We start from the raw sequence: 25,718 nt of genomic DNA, 5'->3' as shown, positions 1-25,718 counted from the left end.
GTTGCCTCTGACTGGAGGTTTGTGGCTGTTGATGTGCCGCAGGGTTCGATTAAGTATATATATTTTTTTAAGTTACATTAAGTAAGTAGTGTTACTCTGGGGCCAAGGTGCTAAACAGTTACACAGCATAAAACACACATAGCACCTACAAAATAGCAAGCATATAAAGATATTAGTAAGATACAGTCATGCATAAAAAAAAAGTCCAGACCGAAGCCATGAATGCCACAGAAATCTGCAGTTGATCACAATACAGCTTGTGTTCTGTGGAATAATTACTGGGGGGGGGGGGGGGGGGGGGGGCAGCACCAATTCCAGTACTCCGCACTGTCTCCAATGCCTCTCTTCTAGTGGCTGTGAACAGGCAACACCACTGCTTGAGGCCCAGTCCTCACTCTGACCAAGGCCACACAGCTCCCCTGCTGTCTGCCCCGTTTCCCGCCAATAAGTCAGTGAATCAAACTTGCACTGTTCCACATTAACAATGTCCAAAAGGGTCTTGCGATCACAGTAAAAGTGACTAAAACGGTCACTTGCAAATAGATTGTACTCTTCCTTTGACACAGGCAGCAGCACAAGGCACAGATCCGTAATTTTCTCCGCCAGCGAGGAGTGGGACCTGGACCAGCTGGAAAAATGGACTGCAAAAAGACAGAATGGAACTTAATGCAGACAAATGTGAGGTGTTGCACTTTGGGAGAACAAACCAGACTTACACAGTAGGGCACTGAGAAGTATGGTAGAACAGGGAGATCTGGGAATACAAGTCCATAATTCCTTGAAAGTGGAGTCACAGGCAGATAGGGTTGTAAAGAGAGCTTTTGGCACATTGGCCTTCATATATCAAAGTATTGAATACAGGGGTTGGGATGTTATGTTGAAGTTGTACAAAACATTCGTGGGTCTAATTTGGAGAATGTGTGCAGTTCTGATCGGCTACCTACAGGAAAGGTGTCAATAGGATTGAAAAAGTGCTTTGAAAATTTACAAGGATCTTGCCAAGATGAGAGCCTGAGTTATAGGGAAAGGTCAAATAGTATTGGCCTTTATTCCCTCGAACATAGGAGAATGAGGAGAGATTTGATAGAGACATACAAAATTATAAGATTAGATAAAGTAAATGCAAGCTGCCATCTTCCATTGCGGTTGCCGACTACAACTGGAAGTTGTGGGTTAATGATAAAAGATGAAGTGTTTTAGGGGAATGTGAGGGAGGAGCTTTTTAACTCAGAAGATGGTGAGAGTGTGAAACAAGCTGCCAGAAGAAGTGGTGGATGCGGATTCAATTTCAACACTTGAAAGAAATTTTCATAGGTGCATGAGTGGGAGAGGTATGGAGGGATATGGTCCAGGTGCAGATTGATGGGACGAGACGGATTAATAGTTTGACACAGACTAGATGGGCCAAAGGGCCTGCTTCTGTGCAGTAGACCCTGTATAAACCACAGAATCAGGGCCACCACCACCACTCAACCTCAAGCAATCCTGTGATTTACCACATCTGGCCAATGTTCCAGCCAACACCAATGCTGCCTTGTGCAGGTTGCTGCTTACAGTTGTGTTCAGCATTGAGTTTTCTCTTTAAACTTTTATGCTGATTAACATATTAAAAAGAATGCATTTATTTGTGTTGCATTAGTCATGCAAGTTAACAGCAATCAGTTGACAGCCCAGGAAGAAGCTTATCTTCTGTATTTGCTGCAGGAATGCCTGTTCTTGTCTCCATGGCATTTGTTTTATGTAGTTAGAAGAAATATTTAACAGCAGTTTTAAATTAATATCTCTGCACATCAATCATTTTCAGTCATCATACACGAGGGTAATAGAGCAACTCATCAACCAAAAAACACTTTAATTTCCCCCATGCAATGCATTATTAAAGCAGCTGCTGTTAGGTTTGAGCCAGAGCTGCTTCTGAGTCTGAGAGACGACTTAAAATTAGGATATTAATCTCCCCTCCCTAAGTGAACACCTATTGTTAGTATAATCAAGGCTGGGCACTTAGTGTGTGGGAAATTATGGTTAAATAAATCCACATCCTACCACTCCTTGTACATTATATCAGAACAATGTTCTGTGTCACCTTAAATATTTAGCCTACTTAAATTATCTCTTTGTCGCATAATAAGAATTTAAATTCAAGTCTGTCACATGATTATATTTAAGATTCTGTACAAATATATTTATGTAATTTGTTTTCAGCAAGATAGTTATTTTCAATAGTTCTGAACTTGACTCCTTAAAGTCTGTGACAATAGATAAATTGGATAAGAAGTAATGACCATTGAAGGCAATGATGTCATGTAAGAGAAAGACATTACCAGTACTGTTCCTCATCTGTATGTTTGTATTATGCATTAATACTTCAGTGTTAAGTATACAAAACAACTTCTTTGGAGATATCAAGCTCAATTTTCAGAAGAAAATAAAATATTGCAAACTGGTTTAGTTTTGTGCATGCTGGCTTTTCTCTATTTTAATAAGTGTATAAATTGAAAGTAATAGTTGCAATCACATGATTATTGATACCTTCCGCTGGTTATGACCTAACCTAAAAAAAACTTCTTTGTGGGTGCAAAATGATAAGGTACTGAACTTTGCATAACAACTTTAAAAACAAAATAATTTCTGATTTTTCATAATTCAGACAGTGTCTTAAATGATCTGATTTCTCAGTTCATACCATAGATATGCAATGTTATCTGGTGCTTAAAATTTGACAGTAGATATATAGAAATGGGTAATTTTAATATAATGCTGATCTACCCTTTCCTCACCTGTCAGATTGTTAACTGGTAGTAATCCTACTTGCAGAGACTGAGTCTTTAAAAACTTCATTGCATTGTCTAAAGCACAGAATTTGGTTAGATGCCAGTTAATATTTGTTTTCAGATTCACAAGCCATATGGTAAATATCTGTTCACAAGAGAGCAATTTGACCTCCTGAGAGTTGGGGATGTGTTTGGTCACCAATATTAAGTGGGGAAGTTGCTGTGTTTTCATTATCAAATCCCTAGGACCTTGTTTGATTTCCTTCAGGAGTTGGAATAGCATTTCCTGCAATCTTTTTTCCCAATTTAATCAGAGTTTTTCTTTGTCTTTCCTATAGCTTGCTTGACTGGGAATGCCCTCTCTAATCTCAATACCAGGCAAAAAATAAATGTGAAAAAGGGTATACAGGATAATCAGGGAATGGGTGAGATAGATAAACCTTTGACAGCCAGAACGGACTCTGATTCCTGTGGTGTAAGATATTCTCATTCATTGTTGAGATGAGTCAACTTCAAAATGACATACAACGCTGTTACCAATGGGGAGAAAAATGTCAACTATTTTCTACAAGAATGACCCTGTTTAGTTCAAGGGTCAAGATAAATATATTATTGGAGTATAGAAACATAGTAACATAGAAACATAGAAAACCTACAGCATAATACAAGCCCTTCGGCCCACACAGCTGTGCCGAACATGTCCTTACCTTAGAAATTACATAGGGTTACCCATGGGCCTCTATTTTTCTGAGCTCCATGTACCTATCCAGGAGTCTCTTAAAAGACCCTATCATATTCGCCTCCACCACCATCACCGGCAGCCCATTCCACTCACTTGCCGCTCTCTGTGTAAAAAACTTACCTCTGACATCTCCTTTGACAAGGACAAGGTCCCACACAGGAGATTGCTTTTGACAAGGTCCCACACAGGAGATTAGTGTGCAAACTTAAAGCACGCAGTATTGGGGGTAAGGTATTGATGTGGATAGAGAATTAGTTGGCAGACAGGAAGCAAAGAGTGGGAATAAACGGGACCTTTTCAGAATGGCAGGCAGTGACTAGTGGGGTACCGCAAGGCTCAGTGCTGGGACCCCAGTTGTTTACAATATATATTAATGACTTAGACGAGGGAATTAAATGCAGCATCTCCAAGTTTGCGGATGACACGAAGCTGGGCGGCAGTGTTAGCTGTGAGGAGGATGCTAAGAGGATGCAGGATGACTTGGATAGGTTAGGTGAGTGGGCAAATTCATGGCAGATGCAATTTAATGTGGATAAATGTGAAGTTATCTACTTTGGTGGCAAAAACAGGAAAACAGATTATTATCTGAATGGTGGCCGATTAGGAAAAGGGGAGGTGCAATGAGACCTGGGTGTCATTATACACCAGTCATTGAAAGTGCGCATGCAGGTACAGCAGGCGATGAAAAAGGTGAATGGTATGCTGGCATTTATAGCAAGAGGATTGGAGTACAGGAGCAGGGAGGTACTACTGCAGTTGTACAAGGCCTTGGTGAGACCACACCTGGAGTATTGTGTGCAGTTTTGGTCCCCTAATCTGAGGAGAGACATCCTTGCCATAGAGGGAGTACAAAGAAGGTTCACCAGTTTGATTCCTGGGATGGCAGGACTTTCATATGATGAAAGACTGGATGAACTAGGCTTATACTCGTTGGAATTTAGAAGATTGAGGGGGGATCTGATTGAAATGTATAAAATCCTAAAGGAACTGGACAGGCTAGGTGCAGGAAGATTGTTCCTGATGTTGGGGAAGTCCAGAATGAGGGGTCACAGTTTGAGGATAAAGGGGAAGCCTTTTAGGACCGAGATTAGGAAAAACTTCTTCACACAGAGAGTGGTGAATCTGTGGAATCCTCTACCACAGGAAACAGTTGAGGCCAGTTCATTGGCTATATTTAAGAGGGAGTTAGATATGGCCCTGGTGGCTAAAGGGATCAGGGGGTATGGAGGGAAGGCTGGTACAGGGTTCTGAGTTGGATGATCAGCCATGATCATACTGAATGGCGGTACAGGCTCGAAGGGTCGAATGGCCTACTCCTGCACCTATTTTCTACGTTTCTATGTTTCTATGTTTGTACCTACTTCCAAGCACCTTAAAACTGTGCCTTCTCGTGCTAGCTATTTCAGTCCTGGGAAAGAGCCTCTGACTATCCACACAATCAATGCCTCTCAGCATCTTAGTGAGTGTAAAAGTGCTCACTAGGGATGCTGCCTGGCCTGCTGCGTTCACCAGCAACTTTGATGTGTGTTGCTCTCAGCATCTTACACACATGGTATGTACCACCTGCTAACGTGAGATGAATTTTCATGCAGATAGTTACAGGGTAAAAAGAAATACAATAGATTTCATGAAAAATTATACATAAACAAAGACTGCCAAACAACCAATGTGCAAAAGTAGACAAACTATACCAATATATATATAAAAATACTGAGAACGTGAGTTGTAAAGAGTCCCTGAAAGTGAATCTGTATGCTGTAGAAACAACTCAAAGTATTGGTGATCAAGTAATGCATGCCACTTCAGGTCTCTGATAGATGTGAAGTAATAACTGTTCCTGAATCTGGTGGTGTGGGATCTGAGGCTTCTGTTCCTGTTACCCAATAGAAGCAGCAAGAAGAGAGTATGGCCTGGATATTGGGGCTCTTTAGTGGTGGATGCTGCTTTCTTGTGACAGCGTTTCATGTAAAAGCGCTCACTGGTGATATCCACCACTTTCTATAGCCTTTTCTATTCTGGGTTATTAGTATTTCCATACCACACCATGATGCAACCAGTTAGGATACTCTCCACTGTGCATCTATAGAAGTTTGTCAAAGATTTTGGTGGCATGCTGAAACTACACGAACTTCTAAGAAAGTTGAGGTATGCAGCGCCTCCTTTGTGATGACATTTTCATGTTGGTCCCAGGACACATCCTCTGATATGTCAACACCAAGGAATTTAAAGCTACTGATCCTCCCCACCTCTGATCTCCTAATGAGGACTGGCTTGTGGACCTCCAGTTTCTTCCTCCTGTATAATCATTCATTTTTTTTGGTTTTGCTGACATTAAGTGAGAAGTTGTAATGTAGCACCATTCAACCAGATTGTCAGACTCTCTCCTATATGCCAATTCTTTCCTACCTTTGATTCGGCCAACAATAGTGGTGTTGTGGGCAAACTTAAATGTGGCATTGGAGCTATACTTAGTCTCATGAGTAATTTCAAATGAATGTGTGAAGTCCCTTGATTATATATGGACGGTTTCAAGTAAATCAGGTTTACAGCATTGTGTATTTTTAGTTTTTCCTTTAACTGTTAAGTTAGTAATTGCAATGGATCACAACACCAAATTAGTAGACCCTGCATATGTTAGACTGGATCAGGTTGTAAAAGAAGTAATGCATCTTTGCTCCATGTGCACGATATTGTCTAAATACAAATACATACTTAGAATATGACTGATAATAGTCAACTGCTGCATATTCTTCTCTTCATGATAAATCTACTAAAGTGACGTATTTCCTGGTACATAATCCACAAATCACAACCTCTCCTTTTAATGTCATTTATTTCTTGCACAACAAGTTTTATGGAAAAAGTATATTCTCAAAGCTAGGATGTTATATTAATATCCTGTAATATGTGAAACTATTTTGCTTGGTCGCATTTCAAAGTAATGTTAGATGGGTCAGGATGCTGATCAATGTACTATGAAATGTGAGCAACCTTTTTACTTTTGCTGATGTTGACATAGCTTGCTACATGCCCTCAAATTTCTATTTTATTCTCTATTTTCCCCAACAGTTGCTATTTTTTCTCTCTTTATCAAATACAGGATTTTTTGAAAAGAAAAGCATACTTTAAACCTACTTTGTTTGCAATCAATAAAGCATTTAGATTGGAGTAGCACTAATGCCTCAACCCACGGTGGGGGTGGGCCAGCTCATCTCGCTGTTCCACGATGTTTACTCGGCTCTACGCTGAAGTAAGGGTCTGGGGATCGACTCTCTTTGTGGACTTCCGTTCAGAACACATTTTATTTGTGTTTATTGTTTGCATGATTTTTTTCTCTCTCTGAAAAAGACCGTGTTTGACAGTCATTTTTGTGGGATTTTTGGGATACTTTATTTTATGGCTGCCTGTTAGGAGACGAATCGCGTGGCTATATAATGCATACACACTTTGATTATATAATTGAGAAGATATCAATAGGTTCTGAAAGCATTGTGTGGATATTCAAAATTTATAATTGTAGTAAATTTTTCAGGCATTTCATCTTGAGATACCTCAAACTTTATAGAGTTTGCTTTGGAGATATAAGAGACTGTAGATGCTTGAATCTGGAGTAACAAACAAGTCTGTTGGAGAAACTCAGCATATTGAAAGGAATTGCAAACATTTCAGGTTAAACACCTGCATCAAGACTAATCCAACCCAAAACGTAAATAATTCCTGTCCCCAAAGATGCCGCTGGACAAAATATGTTCCATCAGCAGACTGTTTGTTGCTCTGAATTTGGCTTATTGTGTAGAATTATATGAACTATATACTTATTTATACATATATTTGAAAATGAATCAGTTTATTATGTGACTCAATTTCAACTGTCATGCCAACCCATTCTATCCCCTCCATCCGCCTTGAAACTGTTGTAAGATATCTTCTGTGGTTTAGTTCTTTTAAAGGAACATTACCTCATTAAATGGAATCACTACAGTTCAGAGAGTTGGATTATTAAAATCGAAGTCATATTCCTATAAATGATTGAGATGTGGGATTTAATTAGTCGTCAGGATGTTCCATGTTTGTAGTTTGGATTTTCTAGTTTAAACAAAATTAGTGATACCACTGTAGGCTTTTGTGAATAAAACATGCAAAAGTTGTTTTATGTGCTTCACAAAAGCTGCAGCCCTTTACCTCCATTATGAACAAACCAAAAGTCGTCACCTTACACTGATGTCATTACATCAGATACTGTCTCTTTAAGTAAACATAATAACTCAGTGACGGCGTTTGTGAATTATGTAGAACAGTTTCTATAATGAACAATAATGTGTCATCTAACACCCATTATGTGACCCTACGCTACGACTTACAGACTTAATGACTGTCTTTACGCTGATGAAACTATATTTGAGAGGTGACTGGTATCAACCATGTTCAAAATACCAGTCAAAATTAAATCTTCTCCATGCTTTATAAATTCTTCCACTGATTAACCCTTTTAATTAATTAAAACTGTTACTATTATATATTTCAAATTATATGACTTAAATTTTCCTAAAATTTGATTGCATAATCCTGTTTAACCAGAGTTATGTAATTTAAAATGAGTTCTCCATGAGTGAAGCATAATAACTACAGTTTACAGTTTTCAAGTGGCCAGTTTTGTCATAAGTAATCCTTTGTGATCCCAACTGTAGTTTCCATGTCTGGGTCAACAAAAACATTGTCATTCCCTGGGTAAGTGTCCTTTTGAAGCTTTGTAGAGGAAGTTGGAAAATGTTGACCTCTGGGCATCCATCATTGGGTACTCCTAGGACAACTAATAACAGCCGGCCAGCAAGTAAGTGAAGTATTTGAGAAAATCCTGCTTTCTCCTCCCCACCCTTCAGGATCAGCACAGTATGCCTTCCTTCGTGAAATTGGACTTACAACTCCACCCTCACCAGTCTCCTGGCCTCCAATCCCTCATATGCCCTCTCCACCCCCTACGCAGCATCCTTACACAAGCTGCTGTGTTCCCTTACCTGCCCTCCACCCCATTCCCATCCCGTACTACAGAAATTCCTAGAGCGTCGCCAGGAAATGGTGTTGGATTCTAATTCAGCCTCATACAGGCTGCAAGTTGATCAGGTCTGTGCCCTCTCTCAGGAAGGAAGCTTCTTGGTCTCTCCTGCAACTGAATTTTAATGCAGTAGATTCACTGCTTCTATGATATTCTAGTACACATTTTTAATGTACATCACAGGCGCATAGTATTAGAGACATTCACAAGAGAAGACATGAATTAAACATAACTTGTACAAAATTATACAGGAAAGAATACAATTGGAACAAAAATAAGTGCAAAGTTATGAAAGTGTTTCTCTATTGAGGTGGTGATTAGGATTGTGTTGGTTGGTTCAAGAACGAAATAGTTGATGGGAAGTGCTTGAACCTGGCAGTGTGGAGCTTGATGAGGCTTCTTTACCTTCTGCCCTATGCGGTAGCTGCGAGATGCCCTGACCCGCGTGGTGGGGACCTTTGATGATGTATGTTGCCTTCTTGAAACAGCGCTTTGCAGCAGTAATATTTCTATTGAAATGAAAGAGATCCCAGATTACATGCCTGGTGCAACCTGGCACAGGATCTAAGAGCAGCTTCCTCAGTGTAAATGTTGGAGGAGGTCTGGGAGGCTGATGTTTATCTGAAGTCCTGGCTTCCTCCAGTCACCTGGAAGCCCCACCACAGCTCGACCTGCAAGGTTGCAGGATGTCTTTGACAACAATGCCAGTGTATGGTTCAGTCCTTAGAAGTCTCATTGCACAGTGTTTGTGCCATACTTTCAGAACCCACAGGTATTCTGATGAAAGGTCTTTGACATGAAATGCTAACTGCTTCTTTATTCACGGACGCTGCCTGGCCCGACGCTAATGTCCGACATTTTATATTACAACAAAGTATCATCTTCTTGTCATAGTATATCTTAGCTAAAGAAATGGACCAACGGTTGTAATTTCTAAATACAAGAGATTCTTCAGATGCTGGAAAACCAAGGTAACACACACCAAATACTGGAGGGACCTGGCAAGTGGGGCAGCATCTGTGGAGTGGAATAAGCAGTAAACATTTCCGTCTCGGCCCAAAACAGTGACTGTTATACCCCTCCGTAGATGCTGCCTGAAGGTTGTAATTTCACTGTTGTGGCCAGTGCAATGTCAAAAACACAAGCTCAATCCCTTGCTGAGCTTTCATGGCCCTAATAAGCAGGATATGCAGACTGAATTATATGCATTCAGTAAAAGTGTTTAGATTGATTTATGGGCTCCTATTTATTTGCTTTCTTTTTCATCAGAAAACTACTCCAGGGCCTTTCTGCTGTAGGTGTGATATATGCACATCATTAAATTGTCATCAAAAGCTGTCAGTAATTTGACCTCATTATATAGGTCTTTCTAAGCCAATGAAATGACTTTCCCTATACTAACAGCCATGCAGATTACTACTTTATTCACAGAGATATATATTATCTTTCATCTGTTGACTTGAAGTTTCTTTTCATCTTCTACATCATTTTTTTTCTTGCCTCTATTACACCACCAAAAATGTATTTCCAGGCTTGGGTAGATAGTGGAACATGGTTTTAATTATCTAATATTTTAAACTTGGAGCCGATGGACTGATTGAAACTTTTGGAGACTTGCATAGGTTGTAATTGTATTAGGAAATTGGAGTGTTAGTAATGGTGAGTATTAGAGTGACAGTGATAACTTCAGGAGTTAGAGCTCATCATTGAAGATGTACTTCTGTTATATTTTTCACAAAAAAACAAATTCAGAATGCGATGCCCAAGTAGGTTATTTAATAGTACTCTTGAAATGATAACTTCATGCTTTACTCCAAGAATATGTTGACCTACCACTAGGTATTACGTTTCTCCAGACATTTCTTTGAACAGTGAAGTGCATTAAGCCTTGCAGTACATGGTGTCATACCTCAGCTGTTACCACTTTATTAAACTTTGATAAGGAACTGGATGTATCTATTGACAAAAGCACATTCATCTTTAGCACGATTGTTGTACACGTCTGGAGCTCCAAACTACTCACTATGAAGGCCATTGAGTATTGTAAGCTTGTATCCATATGCTTGACTCTGTCGTGCCATTACAAAAAAAGCACAGCAGTGCCTCTATTTCCTTAGAAGTTTGTGAAGATTTGGCATGACATCTAAAACTTTGACAAGCTGTATAGATGTGTGGTGGAGAGTATATTAACTGGTTACATCACTGGCCTGGTATGGAAACACCAATGCCTTTGAACAGAAAATCCTACAAAAAGTAATGATTATGGCCCAATTCATCACAGGTAAAGCCCTCCCCACCATTGAGCACATCTTAACAGAGCGCTGGCGCAAGAAAGCAATATCCACCATCAAGGATCCCCACATGTAGGCCGTGGTCTCTATTCGTTGCTGCAATCAGGAAGAAGGTTCCTCCCCACAAACAGGTTCAGAACAGTAATTTTCTCTCAACCATCAGGTTCTTGAACCAGCGGGGATAATTGTTGACTTACTTTCAAGGATTTTTCATCTCATATTCTCGATATTTATTGCTTATTTATTTATTTATTTTTCTTTTTGTATTTGCACAGTTTGTTGTGTTTTGCACCCTGTTGGGTGCAGCCTCTTAAGGATCCTACTGTGTTTCTTGGATTTACTGTGTATGTCCACAGGAAAATTAATCTCAGGGTTGTACTTTGATAATAAATTTACTTTGAACTTTGACTTTTAGACGGGTTATATACGCAAAGCAAGGGCACTCATTTTCACCTTCAGTCTCAAAAAGTTTATTGTCCTGGCTAAGGTATCGCCAACAGCAAAAACCTCAGGACTATTGGTCTGCAGCCCAGCAGATAATATCGGATGTTTGTATGTTAATTGTCTCAAAACCACATACCCAGGGCAATGCTATATGAGCAACCAAAGGACCAGCGTCAGCTTTGCTTCACTGTCAAAGTGATACAAAGACTGAAGAAATTAATGTTCCTCTTGATGTATGGAATAAACGTCACTGTAATTAGCTGGTCTATCAACACAAAAGTGACTGCAGCTATTCTCTGCATGCCAGAGTGCCCAATTCAAACTCCCATTGTTGGCTGAGCATGCTTAAGAGAGCCAGTATTAATGTGACACATCTATTGAATAGTGTCATAGATTTTTAAAAAAACATTCACCATGTAATAGAATTTCTAGGCCAACATTGTTAACAAAATCAAATTTCTCACGTACAGGTGTCACCTGCTTTTTGAACGTTCATTTTACGACACCTCACTGTTACGAAAGACCTACATTAGTTACCTGTTTTCGCTAACAGAAGGCGTTTTCACTGCTACGAAAAAAGGCTGCATGCAATAAAAGGCAGCGCGCGCCCCGAGCAGCCAAGCTCCTCCCCCGGAACTGCATTCTAGCCGGCATTGCTTAAACACATGCCTGTGGGCGTCTGTGCTTTATGTCGATTTATTTTGAGCATCTGTTAGCAAGATGAGTTCTAAGGTTTCGGAAAAGCCTAAAAGAGCTCGTAAGGGTGTAAAACTAGACATAATTAAGCGTTTCGATCGTGGTGAACTGTAAGGACAAAGTGAGTTTGGCTTGTGGAAGTTGACGAAGATGATGTTGAAGAGGTTTGGCATCCCATGACCAAGAACTGATAGATGAAGAGCTGATGCAATTGTAAGAGGAAAGGATAACAATCGAAACCGAGTGCAGCAGCGAACGGACCGAAAATGAAGTCGTCCAGGAACTGAATGTGAAGCAACTGCGTGAGACTTTCACTGCAATAATTGCAGAAAAGTACGACTTTAATTTTGAAAGGGTACATAGGTTTAGGGCATATTTGCAGGATGGTTTGAGTGCTTACAAAGAACTGTATGATAGAAAAATGCGCGAGGCTAAGCAGTCAAGCATGCTGTCATTTTTCAAGCCTTCCACATCAGCCACAGCAGACGATGAACCTCGACCTTCGACATCAAGGCAGGCAGACATAGAAGAAGGTGACCTGCCTGCCCTAATGGAAACAGACAACGATGAGATGACACCCCAGTGTCCCACCACCCCAACATCTGGGCTGCGAAGAATGCAGCGGTGCAGCGGTAGCTGGGACGCACCCAGCACATCTTTAAGAAAAAAGCCGAAATAAGCTAATTAATTACGTGCCGCCTGGCATGTAAATGTCAGCCCAGATCAGAGACGATTGCCGATTGTGTTGCCTCTGATCTGGGCTGACATTTATGTGCCAGGCGGCACCTAATTAATTAGCTTGTTTATTTCGGCTTTTTTCTTAAAGATGTGCTGGGTGCGTCCCGGCTACCGCTGGACCCCTGCGTGCTTCACGGCAATGTATCGGTTGGTGGCCCGGAGGGTGGGGGCCACCGCACCACCCAGCCTGTGACAACTCAGTCTAACACACCATCATCAGTGCGCTCTGCGCTGTCCCGATTCCGGTAAGTGATACTACACTGTACATACATTATTTGTACTTTATATAGGCTGTGTAGTTTTATGTGTTATTTGGTATGATTTGGCATCTTTATAGCTTAAATGTTACTGGAGAGAGTGTTTCTGCCAAGAGCGCTTGTGCTTGCAGGAGATTTTCACTACGGTGGACAGTGCAGCAATGATTGCAGAAAAGAATTTCTACTTTATATAGGCTGTGTATTTATCATATCATTCCTGCTTTTACTATATGTTGCTGTTATTTTAGGTTTTATGTGTTATTTGGCATGATTTGGTACGTTATTTTTTGGGTCTGTGAACACTCACAAATTTTTTCCATATAAATAAATGGTAATTGCTTCTTCACTTTACGACATTCCGGCTTACGAACCGTTTCGTAGGAACGCTCTACCTTCGGATGGCGGGGGAAACCTGCATTACCAAACAAAAAATGGTCACTCTGGAAAGAAAAATACATTAGTATTAATGACCAAAAGCTTGGTCAAGGCGAGCATTTTAAGGAAGTGTCCTTACGGCAGGTGAAAGGAAAAAAGCATTTATGGAACAGGTTTGAGAGCATGGACGCCAGACTATTGAGAGTCTGGGGACCAGTGTATGTCGGTGCACAGGAGGACACAACTGAAGTAATGCAGAGTTCACAGAATGGTGGAGTAAGACCTTGGAATGAGGAAGAGATAAGTGATCAGAGCATTTTAATTTTTTTTTAAATGGGCAGAAGAAAGCCAGTAAACACAGGTGATGGGTGAATGGGTGAGAGACTAAATAAAGCAGATTCTTAATTTGGCTCAAGTTAATAGAGCTTCGGAGATGGGAAATGTCAGCCTATATTTTTGCTCAGATCAGCTGCTAAAGCCCACAACTGTCTGAATCATAAGTGAGAGTGCTATAAGATGAGCCCAGCTCGGTCTTGTACATTCAGGCACTTCACTTCCTTTGCTTTATATTTAGAATTGCACCTGTCAGTTCTCTATCCATATGAACCTTGGGAAAAAAAATTAAGCGATGCAGTTCCGTTCCCTGAAAATGTGTGAAAATTATTTTGATAATTCAGTACTACTAAATAAGTAAAATATCTGATCAGTATCACAACTATATCAGCTTTAAACCATAAGTTTGCAATCTGTTCAAAGCTGGCCTTGGTTCACAAGAAGCAATGTGTGGGACTGATCTAAAGTATCTATTTTGCCTTGAAGGTTATTGGACTACAGCGCCAGTGAATTGAAATATTGTTGACTTAAAATCAAACTGACAACTCAGCTGCTGGTCATCAGAAGAAATTTCATTATCTCAGCCACTGTCACACTCTTAAAAACATGAAACCAAGTCCATTGTGTGCACAGGAGTTCAGCACTATAAATAGCATAATCAGCTCTTGTTAAAGCAACACGGTTGTGGCAGTCACAACAAAAACAGCATGATCTACAGCCTTCTGGCAACTGTGTATGTGTAGTAAATACACTTCTTCATTTTCAACAAAATTATCTGCTTCAGAACTATCAAATAACATTTTTATATATTCATCTTTCCAGATCAGGTCACTGCTACTGAGGCAGGCTTTTATTGGCTCTTCGTAATTATATTTTGGAAGGTGGTGGTAGCCACCCCACCCCCTCAGAATTGCCGCAGCAATCATCCTGTTAGTAGAATGTTCTGAGGTTTACAACTATCAGTACGATGGAACATGTAGCTTGAAGGGAAATTTGTAGGTGGTAGCGTTTACTGAATCTTCTGTCCTTGGTGGTCAAGGTTATGAGTTTGGGAGCCAAGACAACCACTTCCCATATCTCAGAAGCCTCCTCTCAGTGAAAGCAAATAACAAAGAAGAAATTTACCACAGCCTTCAATATGCCAGCTCAGCCTGTGGTCAATTGAGACAAAAGGCTTTTGAAGACCCATTGAGATCCCCATTATTGAAGCCCAATTTGCAATAATTTGGCTCCATCGAATAGACTGCATCATTTGCAAACCTGATACCAAGCTCCCAAAACTCATTCAGTATTTTGAGCTCTATTGAGAGAATAGGCTACTAAGCCAGAAGAAATGTTTGAAGGATGTGCTCAGTATCTGATCAAAGTGAAGAAGGAGCACTTGGCATGGTACTGAGGATGGGTACTGTCAATGAGTTGAGAGTACATGGTAACACTTCCTGAGTGATGGAAGGACTGCCCATCCATCAGACACCTTCTTCTCATCTATGGAAGTATCTGCAGTTACCACATTCACCTGATTAGCCACTTCAGAACCTAGAGAAGGGTGTAGAAGTAAGTCATCCTCATACCTGAAGGAAACATGAGATAGTAGTGATACTGGAAGTCTGAAACAACACAACTGCACTGAAGGAACTCAGCAGTTCCAACAGCATCTCTGAAGGGACTGTCATCTCTGACAGTTGATGTTTCAGTTCAAGCTCTTTTATCCGGACTGGAAAGGAAGAGGGGAGATAGCTGTCATAAGAAGATGGAGAGAAAGGATAAAGTAGGAACTGGCAGGTAATAGGTGAATCCAGGTGAGGGAAGGGTGTTAGGGAGATGGAGGGGAGGGGGTAGAGTGGAAATTATGTCAGAAACTGGGAGGTAAGGGGTTGAAGTGACAAAAGGCTGAAGAGGATAGAATCTGATAGGAGAGGACATTGGACCATGAAATAAAGGAAAGTGGCTCTGGAGGGCAACCATTGTGAGGAATATATGGATGATGGGCAGATGGTAGAGGAGGAGAAAGTGATGAGGTAATGGAGGGCAGTTGAATCAGGAAAAGAGCAGTTGAATCAGGAAGAGAGACAAAAAAAGGGAGAAAATGGACAGAGAGGAGCAGTAACCAAAAGTCTAAGGATTGGATGTTCATGATGTCAGGTTGGAGACCACCCAGAGGGTATTTGAGGTGCTGTTCTTCTAATCGGCATTTAGCCTCAATGCAGTAGAGGAGGGGGTTGCAGAAAAACATGGTGCAGGAATGGGAAGTGAAATCAAATAATTGGCACCGGAGATCGTGGCCTGCATGGCAGATGGAGCAAAGGTGCTCGGTGAAGAGGTCTACTAATCTGTCGAGCACCTTTGCTTTGTGTGCCCATGCTAGCTAGAACTTCCCTTGGCCAGGCATTTTAATTCCACTGAATTACTAATTGTACAGAGGACTGAGATTGTGATATGGTAAGGGCATGTTAGTGTCATTCAGCTGGAGTGTATGGGCAACAGTTAAGATGCTTACTACTGTCCATTTCAAAGCAACCCTCTTGTTTATTACTACTCTCACTGCTCTACATAATCATTCCCTGCATCAGATTCAGATTTATGTGTTATGTACATCAAAACATGTGAAATATGTCATTTGTATTAACAACCAATGCACACACAAGGATGTGCTGGGGGGCAGCCCCCATGGGTTGTCACACATTTCGGCGCCAACATGGCATTCTCAGCTGAACAACACACAATGAAACAAGAACTGCAAAACAAGCCCCTTTCCTCCTTCCCACCTTCCCACCTATCCACACACAGACAGTCCTCCAACCCCAAGCCTCTGGGCTCCGTTCTCCAGGCTTGGCCCTTTAGTCTTCGACTTCAGACTTCCGATTGACCTTCAGGCTTTGATAACTAGATCAACCTTTGTTATCGACCCCAGGACCAATAATGGGATCCTAACCTCTAGGCAAGCTGACTAACCAGCCCTGATGCCTCCTGCTCACATGGGCATCTGATCACAGTCCGACATCCACAGATGTCCTTCATCATATGTTCACGTCATTGGCCTTCAAGCACAGGGCTGAGGCCTAGACTCCAGAAGTCCTTCATCACATGCTCACATCACTGGCCTTCAAGCGCAGAGTAGGGCAGCGGTGTCCACATTGCTGGCCTTTGAGCACAAAGCATAGGCCTGGACTTCAGCCTCACCTCTTAACTACTTCACATTCCTGTCCCAAAACCCCAGACTGACCCCTAACTCCCCTCTGTCCCAAAAACCATCCCTACAAATGGAAAAAAAACAAACTAAATCTGAGCCACCACCTCCATGGAGACTGCAGCTCGTGCCATCTTGACCACCAGCACACCATTACTGCAGTACATCCCATTTACAAAATGCACTTCATTCACAGAACTAAGCTACTCTTGACAGGATTTCCAAACGTATGACCTTTATCAGCAAGAGGATACGAGCTTTAGCCATTCAGCATAACCATCACCTACGTGTTCCTCACCAAGTTGCACACCATATTGACTTGAATATATACCATTGCTTCTTCAGTAAAGCAAGGTCAAAATTCCAGGACATTCACTCCAGTAGCACTGTGAGAGTTGTCATCTTCTTAGGCAACTGTTCAGGTTAGAAGATGTTTCCACTCTGTTTCTGTTCATTCTAAGGTGAGTAATGAGGCCAGTGTGGGAACTCTGGTCTTGCAGAGGTGGAGCAGGAGGTGCCTGATGTGATGTCTGGGTGGATCTTTGTGATATAGTGTGCTCCATTTATTCTTTGCTTCTCTTGTGTAGTGTAGTGTACTGTAATGTAAGAACTCGAGGTTTTCAGAGCAATTCCTTATGCTCCATCCCTTTGAATAGGAGTGTTGCACTTTTACAATGAGACTTTGAGAGCATCAGTGAATCTTTTCCCCTCTCCACCTGATATTTCTTTCCCATGACTGAATATAGAAGGCAAATTATTTTTGGGAGTCTGGTCTCTTGCTTGTAAGTAAAGTACCTTGTCTAATGTAGTCAATTGTTGGTTTAATTTTCTTTCCAGTGAATTTGGGGGTCTTTGTTGATACAGCATTGCTGACATTTTGCCAGTGCCTTGAAGTGGTTTCTGCAATGGATGGTGAATCTCTGGAATTCTCTCCTCCAAAGAGCTGCAGAAGGCAACTCATTAGAAGTATTTAAAGTTTCAGTAAATACCTTTTTGAAATATTGGAGGCATTGAGGACGTGGAGAGTTGAGGCTTGGGGTAAACCGCCCTTGCAGACTTGAAGGGCCAAATAGCGTACATCTGTCATTTTCTTCCATTTTTGTATCATGTCAAACATAAAGAAGGACAGAGATAACCGCTGGTCAGTAGAGCATGTGAAGTTTTGTGTCAGGTTTCAAGTCTTGATTGTGAAATGCCCTTTTCTTCAGACAGTCAAAACCTGTATTGGTGAAGGTATTCATTGTAGGTGATGGTGAATACTTCATTAAAAGGAGTGATTCAAGAAAGTATGTACCCATCTTTTTCTCAAGGAGAGTTTGGTATGGGAAATACTTGCTGGCTTTGCTAACGACGGCCAAATGTGAAAGTAACAGATAAATAAACACTATTAAAAAGTGAAAATGCTGAGTACCTTCCAAAATTTAAAGCTATGACTCATTCACATAATAATTTATAATATATTTCATCAAATATTGAATGAAGGAATTCATTGATATTTGGGTTATTGATGTATATTGTATGATTCATTGCAGAATGTGCAGATTAAGAGACGTCTTGATGCTTGCTCTTTTGTCTGTAATTTTAAAAAAGTGCTGGGTGAAAAACCATGAAGTCAAAATAGTTTTACAAAGGTAATTGTTCAAAGTGTAATTACTTGCTAATTCCTATTTTAATAAGTTGTCTGCTATAATTGATTAAGATATAAAGTCGTAGAACTCAATTGTGGGAACCAGCATGGACAACCATCACATGGGGCATGGCACAAAGAAATGATCCTGATGCAGGCCCTCAAATCTGAAATGTTGACTTGTCAGTCCCTTTGCCTCCACAGATGCTGCCCGAAGCACTGAGTTCGTCCAATATTCTATTTTTGATCATTTTAAAAGATTGATGCTGTTGACATAACTGATGCTGTTGACTTAAACTAAAGATTTTTCTGCCTTTCCTTGTAGTTTTTAATTGAAAATGGGCCTCTCTTTGTAAAACTGATTTAAAGGGAAAACAGAATTTATTATTCAGATAATTGTCTCAATTTCATGAAATATCCCTATGAGGTAGATCAGGTTATAATACAGTATCAACATAGCTGTCTAAATGTTTGACAATGAACAGTTTACTTGATAAACATTTGGTGTATCCATGAAGAATTGATTTGTTGTTACAGAGTGACAGCATGAGTTGTAGTACTGATATTTCTTCAATCCAGCCTCAGTTCATCCCCTTTGAATTTTAACAAGAGAAACAGATTGAAGACATGCAGTACGCCATTACTGCATGCCTTGGATCCAATATGATGGTGATGCGCACGGTCGCAGTGGCCTCTTTGGGCCTAACTGAAGGTGTAATTTTTTATGATTACCAGACACTGCTAGATATTAAGAACATCAGGTACTGCCCGTCTACTCCACTCATGAGTTACTGGATAGCCATGGAGCTGGACTTGTTGCATACAGTTGTTGTGCAGAGGCAGTGCACTGTCCAACAGCCAGTGCAAATGATTGTGCTGGACATTTTTATCATGATTGCAAGAGCCTATTGGATATTGGTAATGTAGAATACTGCATATCCAGTTCACTGGTTCATTGAGGAGACAGACAGCGGGGGAGCTGAGTTGCCTCGGTTGTTGCACAGACCGGGCCCTCATGCCACTGTGTCACCTGTTGCAGCTGCACAGGAGAGGAGACACTGGAGGGAGTGTGGGAGTGAGCACGTACCTCTGTGGGTTGGAGGCTGGCTCCTCCCATCAGCGCTGCTCTCCAGTGTTCGCTCAGTGGAAGCCAAGTTGGACTGCTTTCATCTGCGGATGCACTAGCACATGATCAGGAACTGCTGCACGCTTGTTGTTGCAGAAACATGTTTCCAGAACAATATTCCACAGGCCATGGCACTCAGGGACTTGGGCAATATTTTCTTGTAATATCTTCTGTGAGCCAGACTTTATTGAATTCTCCACAGAAAATGCATTTAGAATCATTTCTGATCTTCATATACTGTATTATTACTGGTGTTCCAAGACCACAAATGGCTAACTTTTGGACATCTCCACATAGGAATGAGCTCCCATAATGTTAAATACAGAAATCCAATGTACTTACTTAAGTTCATTCCTGCAAACGGCAGAACTAGTGTTCTCACTCTACTCGCTTTTAGTCATTGTTGTTCTTCATCAGTTTTATGTACTTATGATCCCATTCATTACAATACTGTGTTGACCATAACAAGTGATCTTTGTGTATTTTCCAACTTTCAGACAAAATTGACTTATGGACATCTGTCAAAACAGAACCTGTTTGTTACCCTGGGATGCCTTGTATAATTATGAAATACATGGTTCAATCTGTGCAGTTTGGTATTAATGTGCCAATTGTTTTGCTTGTACTGTTCACTATTTGGATTATTTCTATTTACTGGTTACATTTTTGTTTCAGAAAAAGCAAAGAACCAGGGAGCTGTCCCAGTTATTTCAGTCATACACCCCATACGATCACAAGGTAAGATGGCTGCAATAAACATTCCCGTGTCAGAAATTCTTTCTGGTTACGCACTCATAATGATTTGTTTAAAACTCTAAAAACTCTGGCAAGCTCAGGATTTTAGCCATATAATCATAGATTCATTCAGCAATACAGCAAGAATACAGACCCATTGGCCCAGTGACTCCATGCCATTCACACTCTCCATCCAGCTGGTCCCAATTACCTGCATTAGTCCCATACCTACCTAGGCTCTTCGCCTCCATGTACCTATCAAAGTGCTTCTTAAATGGTACTGTTGTACTGTACATGCACAGGACAAGGCTAACTTTATCTATTAAAATGCTGGTAGATCCTGTCCCTCAGGATTTGCTGGCTGACTGTCCGGTCGTTCCCTGACTTGTTCTTCCTACTCTTTTTAAAAAGCAGAATAACATTAGCCACCTTCCAGTATTTAGCAACTTTACCAGTGGCTAATGAGAGAGCAAATATCTCCCTAAAAACCTTTGCCATTTCTTCCCTAGCCTCCCAAAACATCCAAGATGTACTCGATCAGGCCTGGGATTTATCTGATGCCAGCTTGCAGATTTTCTGAACTATTGGATGTTACTGATGCCCTGGCACACTTTTAGATCACTATGTATAAAATGTTTCCCTGTATTTTAATAAATTTTACAACAAACCCAGTGATTTGAAAGCCTGGGAGCTGTGACCCTGGTGAGTTGAAATGGCATGTGGTGAACATTACCTGGTGAGCCAGATGCTGAACAGTTGAGATTTTCAAATAGTTATTTAGCAGATTATTGGAATATCACTGTTTGTACATCAGCAGCAGCAGCCAGGGGATAATTAGAAACAGGAATCATGTGACAGACTAACCATTTACTCCAGTACAGCATAACTTGAGAAATTAATTGCAAGAGTTATGTTTTCACAATTGCTCATCAACTACTCTAACCTATATCTTGTAAAAGCTTTGACCTTCAGTTAAATTTTAACCAGGGCATTATTTTGTCATTATGGTTGATTTGTGTAGTTTACAGATCAGTTGATTATCAGTGTGAAAAGGAACATTGGAATCTGCATTTTAGTCATTTTGAAAGGCTTGTGGAGATTTTTCTTTGCTTTTTAAACTCTGCTCCCAATTGGTTCTGGCCTCACAGTTTGCTGCAAGTGTGGGAATATGGTGTTGGGTCTTAAATCTTAAATGCTTTTTCCAGGTTTCAAAGATAATGCCCAACAATCCAGACCAATATGAAGGAAAAATACAAGATAGAGTAACAAAAAAAACTAATGAAGAGCTTTGTGCTGTTTGCGTTTAATAATGTACAGCCAACAGCAGAGTGACCAGATCTGGCATTAACTGTTGCTGAAAATGAGATGGCAATAGTTTGCTTTTCCTTTCCATTTCTTCTTATCCCTCCCTGCTTCTCCTGACACTGGCTCTTTTTGGAATTCAATTCCATGGCTCCTGCAGACTTTTGTTTTTCTTTCTTCTGTAAATGCAGACAGATTTTTGGAACATGGGAAGCATCACACCTGAGCCCAGATTACATTTGTGTAAAGTCAACACATATTTTGGCAGGAGATCATTGATTAAGAACAGGAGATTTCAAATTCAACAATTCAACCTCTGAGTTATTTTAAATTGAGACTTGCTTTCAATGCACGTTCGGCCTTACCTTTGTTTCTCCATCAGACAAAATAGTTTTTCATATCATCCTATCAATATTCCTTATTTTGTACATCTTAATTGGGTTACCTGGCAACCCTTTGAACTTGAGAGGTTTTTGCAATGTTGCTTTATAATTTTAATTCTGTGGTCGTAATTTAATTCTAAATTTTGGTAAAACTAGCCTGTTTGCTTTCTAAAACTAATATACACTCAGTGACCAATGTATTGGTATACCTGTACATCTCATTAATGCAAATATTTAATTAGCCAATCATATGGCAGCAACTCAATGTATAAAAGCATGCAGACTTGGTCAAAAGGTTAGTTTGGTAATGCACCTTTAAGTTAGACTGCCAACCGCCATAAAAAATTCAGCAGAAGAAGAGGAGATTCGGTTGTTGTTCAGACCAAACAGCAGTATAGGGAAGAAATGTGATATAACTGACTTTGACTGTGGAATGATTGCTGGTGTCAGATGGGGTGGTTTCAGTATCTCAGAAACAGCTGATCTTCATTAACAGCAGTCACTGGAATGTACAGAGAATGCTGCAAAAACATCCAGTGAGCTGTATTTCTGTGGGCGAAAATGCCTTGTTAATGAGAGACGTCAGAGGAGATAGCCATACTGGTTCAAGCTGACAGGAAGTTGACAGCAGCTCAAATAACCACTTATTACAACAGTGGTGTGCAGAAGCGTATCTCTGAACGCACAACACGTTGCACCTTGAAGTGGGTGAGCTACAGCAACAGAAGACCATAAACATACACCCAGTGGCCACTTTATTAACTCCAGGAGGTACCTAATAAAGTGACCACTGAGTGTAGTTTTCCTCATGTTTGGTATCCACCTTTTGCTAGATTGTGCCCTGTCAAAGTTGTCTGTGGCTAAAGCATCATTTCCTCATTTCTTCATGTTTGTATTCCAGCTAATTCCAAAACAAAGGAAACTTTATTTTAGGCTCTCTTAATCTAGTTTGTGTTTGTGTCAGTCTTTTATACTTGGACACCAGGCTACCGTGAATCCTTTTGCCTTGCCTTTTTCCGGTCTTCCCACCATTTTATAGTAAAGATGCCAAATTAACCTCATGTTTCCCTACATCACATTCCTTTTGTCACAATTCTAATTTTAATGCATCCATCATAAACATGTTTATTTATCAAATACTTTTGATGTTTCACTGCATCCCATGGTACTTAATAGATGCATGATCAAACAAATCTGCAGAGATGTATTAGGGCATGGGCAAATATTTGGTAGAAGAATTACTGTTCAAGTTTTGCTGCAGCCAAATATAGATCAAAAGATTATCTGTGAAAGATCATTTTTAACTTGAAGCTCATTAACAATGACGCTTATCCTTCTGAATAATCATTGTGTTCACTTCAAGAGGCAGACTTGTTAAACCCCTTCTGAAATAAACCTGGACTTTGTTTATAATAGTAAGAGGTGAGATTTTATGTTTCTTGACAAGGACCCAAGATTAATACTTGATAATCGACCATGGGTGCACGTATGAAGTTGTTTAAGAGCATTTGCTGCCTATGGAAATTTATTGGGCCAGTTACATTGCCATTATTTTTCTTCAAATTGAACCTTCAGGCTATAAAATTTCAGACAAAAATTTAGTTTTCTTCTGAGAGCAAAGTGCTGCACTGAGTTACAAGCCAACATTATATAGTTCTAGATATTACATCACCCTTTCTGGGGCAGTAGCTTTTGGAATTTGTAACTGCCAGCTATTCAGAATTCCATAGAAATTTTACCAATCACATTTTGAAGTTTTTGCTCATAACCATTCATGCCGTCATTGTGGATATATTTTGAGTTGTTTCCAGCCCCTATTTTCTTTCAGTACCAAGAATTTGAGCTAAACTAGTTTTGAGGTAGAAAGATATTGCGCCTCTTCTCAGTGCAATAATTTATACAAATGTGGGAAAAAAGTTGTAAGGCACCAAGGAGCACATTCCTTTTCACCTTCCACACAGTGCTCTCACTCAAACATGAAGGACTTGAAATTAAACCAGCTTAGTCCTCCAAGTCCTGTCCAAATGCTACATATTGAATACTAGCAGTTCATTTCTTTTTGACATTTACATTACTGTTTGCGCACTATGACTATGTAAAGTTCAAGCTTTTTAGGAATTAAATTTCTTTTTCCATTTGGAAACTCTGTCTGCAGATTTACTATTCTCATTCCAGATACTGAAAGTAATAATTATACGAGGAAAGCCAATTGTATCTGCAATGTACTTTCATGAATACTCATTTGTTCATTATTTAAAGTATATAAAATAAACACAATATACAAAATCCCAGTCATGATATGCATTTGTAAATTTTAAGTGATTAATTTAAGATTATCTGCCTTGATTGATGGTTGACAGTTAGAGAAACTCTTTTTTAAAAACTTTCCATCACTTAAACTGAAGCAGAACCTCCTTCCTGTCTACAGCTTGCCTGCTTCCTGAACCCTCTGTAATTAGAAAGACTGCTACATATGTTGCAATTTAAAAGATGTTCCTGTGTTGTTTAGAAAAACATATTGTTTGGCTTTCTTTCTATATTTATTGACACACTTTGAGCATTACAATGACAGAAGGTCTATGGGATTTGACCTAAAAGTACCACTAACAAGGAGTTAGTTATACCTGGACAATGCAACTTTATTTTTATGCAGCCATCTGTGATAATAATATCATCACTATCAAGACTTAAGAATAAATCTGAATGGAAAAGAAAATGTCAATTTCTGCTATACCAGATAATGTAAATGCAAAAACAAATTTCAAAGCATCTCCATAATTGCTCAGTTGGAGGAAAAAAATGATAGATGTCAACCTGACACTATAGACGGGCAGACTTTGAATTTCAGCATTTTGAAAAGTTCTCTCATAAGGATAGACTGTTCAGATAGGATAGGGTTTGAGATTTACTGATTCAGTGCTGCTGCAGAGAGTATAATAGAGTGGGTGGTGTAAAATCAGTAGCTGAAGTAATTTTTTGGAAATAATTGTTTCGAGCAAAAGCCTTGGTTTGAGAAGGTGGTGGTGACCTGTTGTAGTTCTCACACAATTTTGGAGGGAAGAGAGTTGCTAGATGTAAACACAGTGAGAAGATAAGAATGACAGTATATTTCCAAGGTAGGATAGTCAGTGGCACAGCAGATTTGAGGGGTGAAGGATTGCAAGGAAGCACGATTGGTCAGTGCAGGGTAACGGGCAGCAAGTGGGCAGATATTGTGCATCTTTGAAATAGAGATGGCAAGCTTAGGAGCTGGTATCAGAGTATCTCTGGTAAGTAACTGTAGTGTATTATTAGACTGTAAGATATATGAACAAAATTAGGCTACTTGGCCCATCAGGTCTGTTCCACTGTTTCATAATGGCTGACTTATTCCTTTCAACCCCAATCTCCTGCCTTCTCCCAGTAACCTTTGGCACCCTGGCTAACCAATAACCCATCAACCTTCACTTTAAATACTGTATACTCAGTGACTTGAGCTCCACTATTGTCCATGGTGGCAATGAATTCCGCAGATTCACCACCCTCTGGCTAAAGAAATTCCTTCTAATCTCTTCTAAATGGATGCCCCTCTATTCTGAAACTGCACCCTTTGGTCCTAGACTCACCTACTATACTATAGGAAACATCCTCTCACATCCACGCTATTTAGGCCTTTCAA

General features: G+C 40.2%; 1 protein-coding gene across 2 annotated transcripts in view; it reads left to right on the top strand.

Annotated features, from left to right (window-relative positions):
- The window catches only part of cdkal1 (CDK5 regulatory subunit associated protein 1-like 1), a 524,935-nt gene that overhangs the window by 378,540 nt on the left and 120,677 nt on the right, over positions 1–25,718 (top strand). For both annotated transcript variants that reach the window (XM_072283563.1, XM_072283562.1), the window contains exon 12: positions 20,316–20,378. In XM_072283563.1, the coding sequence (XP_072139664.1) occupies positions 20,316–20,378 (63 nt within the window). The remainder of the gene's footprint in view (positions 1–20,315; positions 20,379–25,718) is intronic.

This window comes from Mobula birostris, chromosome 19, assembly GCF_030028105.1.
Source record: "Mobula birostris isolate sMobBir1 chromosome 19, sMobBir1.hap1, whole genome shotgun sequence".
Lineage (NCBI taxonomy): Eukaryota > Metazoa > Chordata > Chondrichthyes > Myliobatiformes > Myliobatidae > Mobula > Mobula birostris.
The sequence above is the reverse complement of the archived record's forward strand: the minus strand, read 5'-3'. Positions and strand labels throughout refer to the sequence as shown.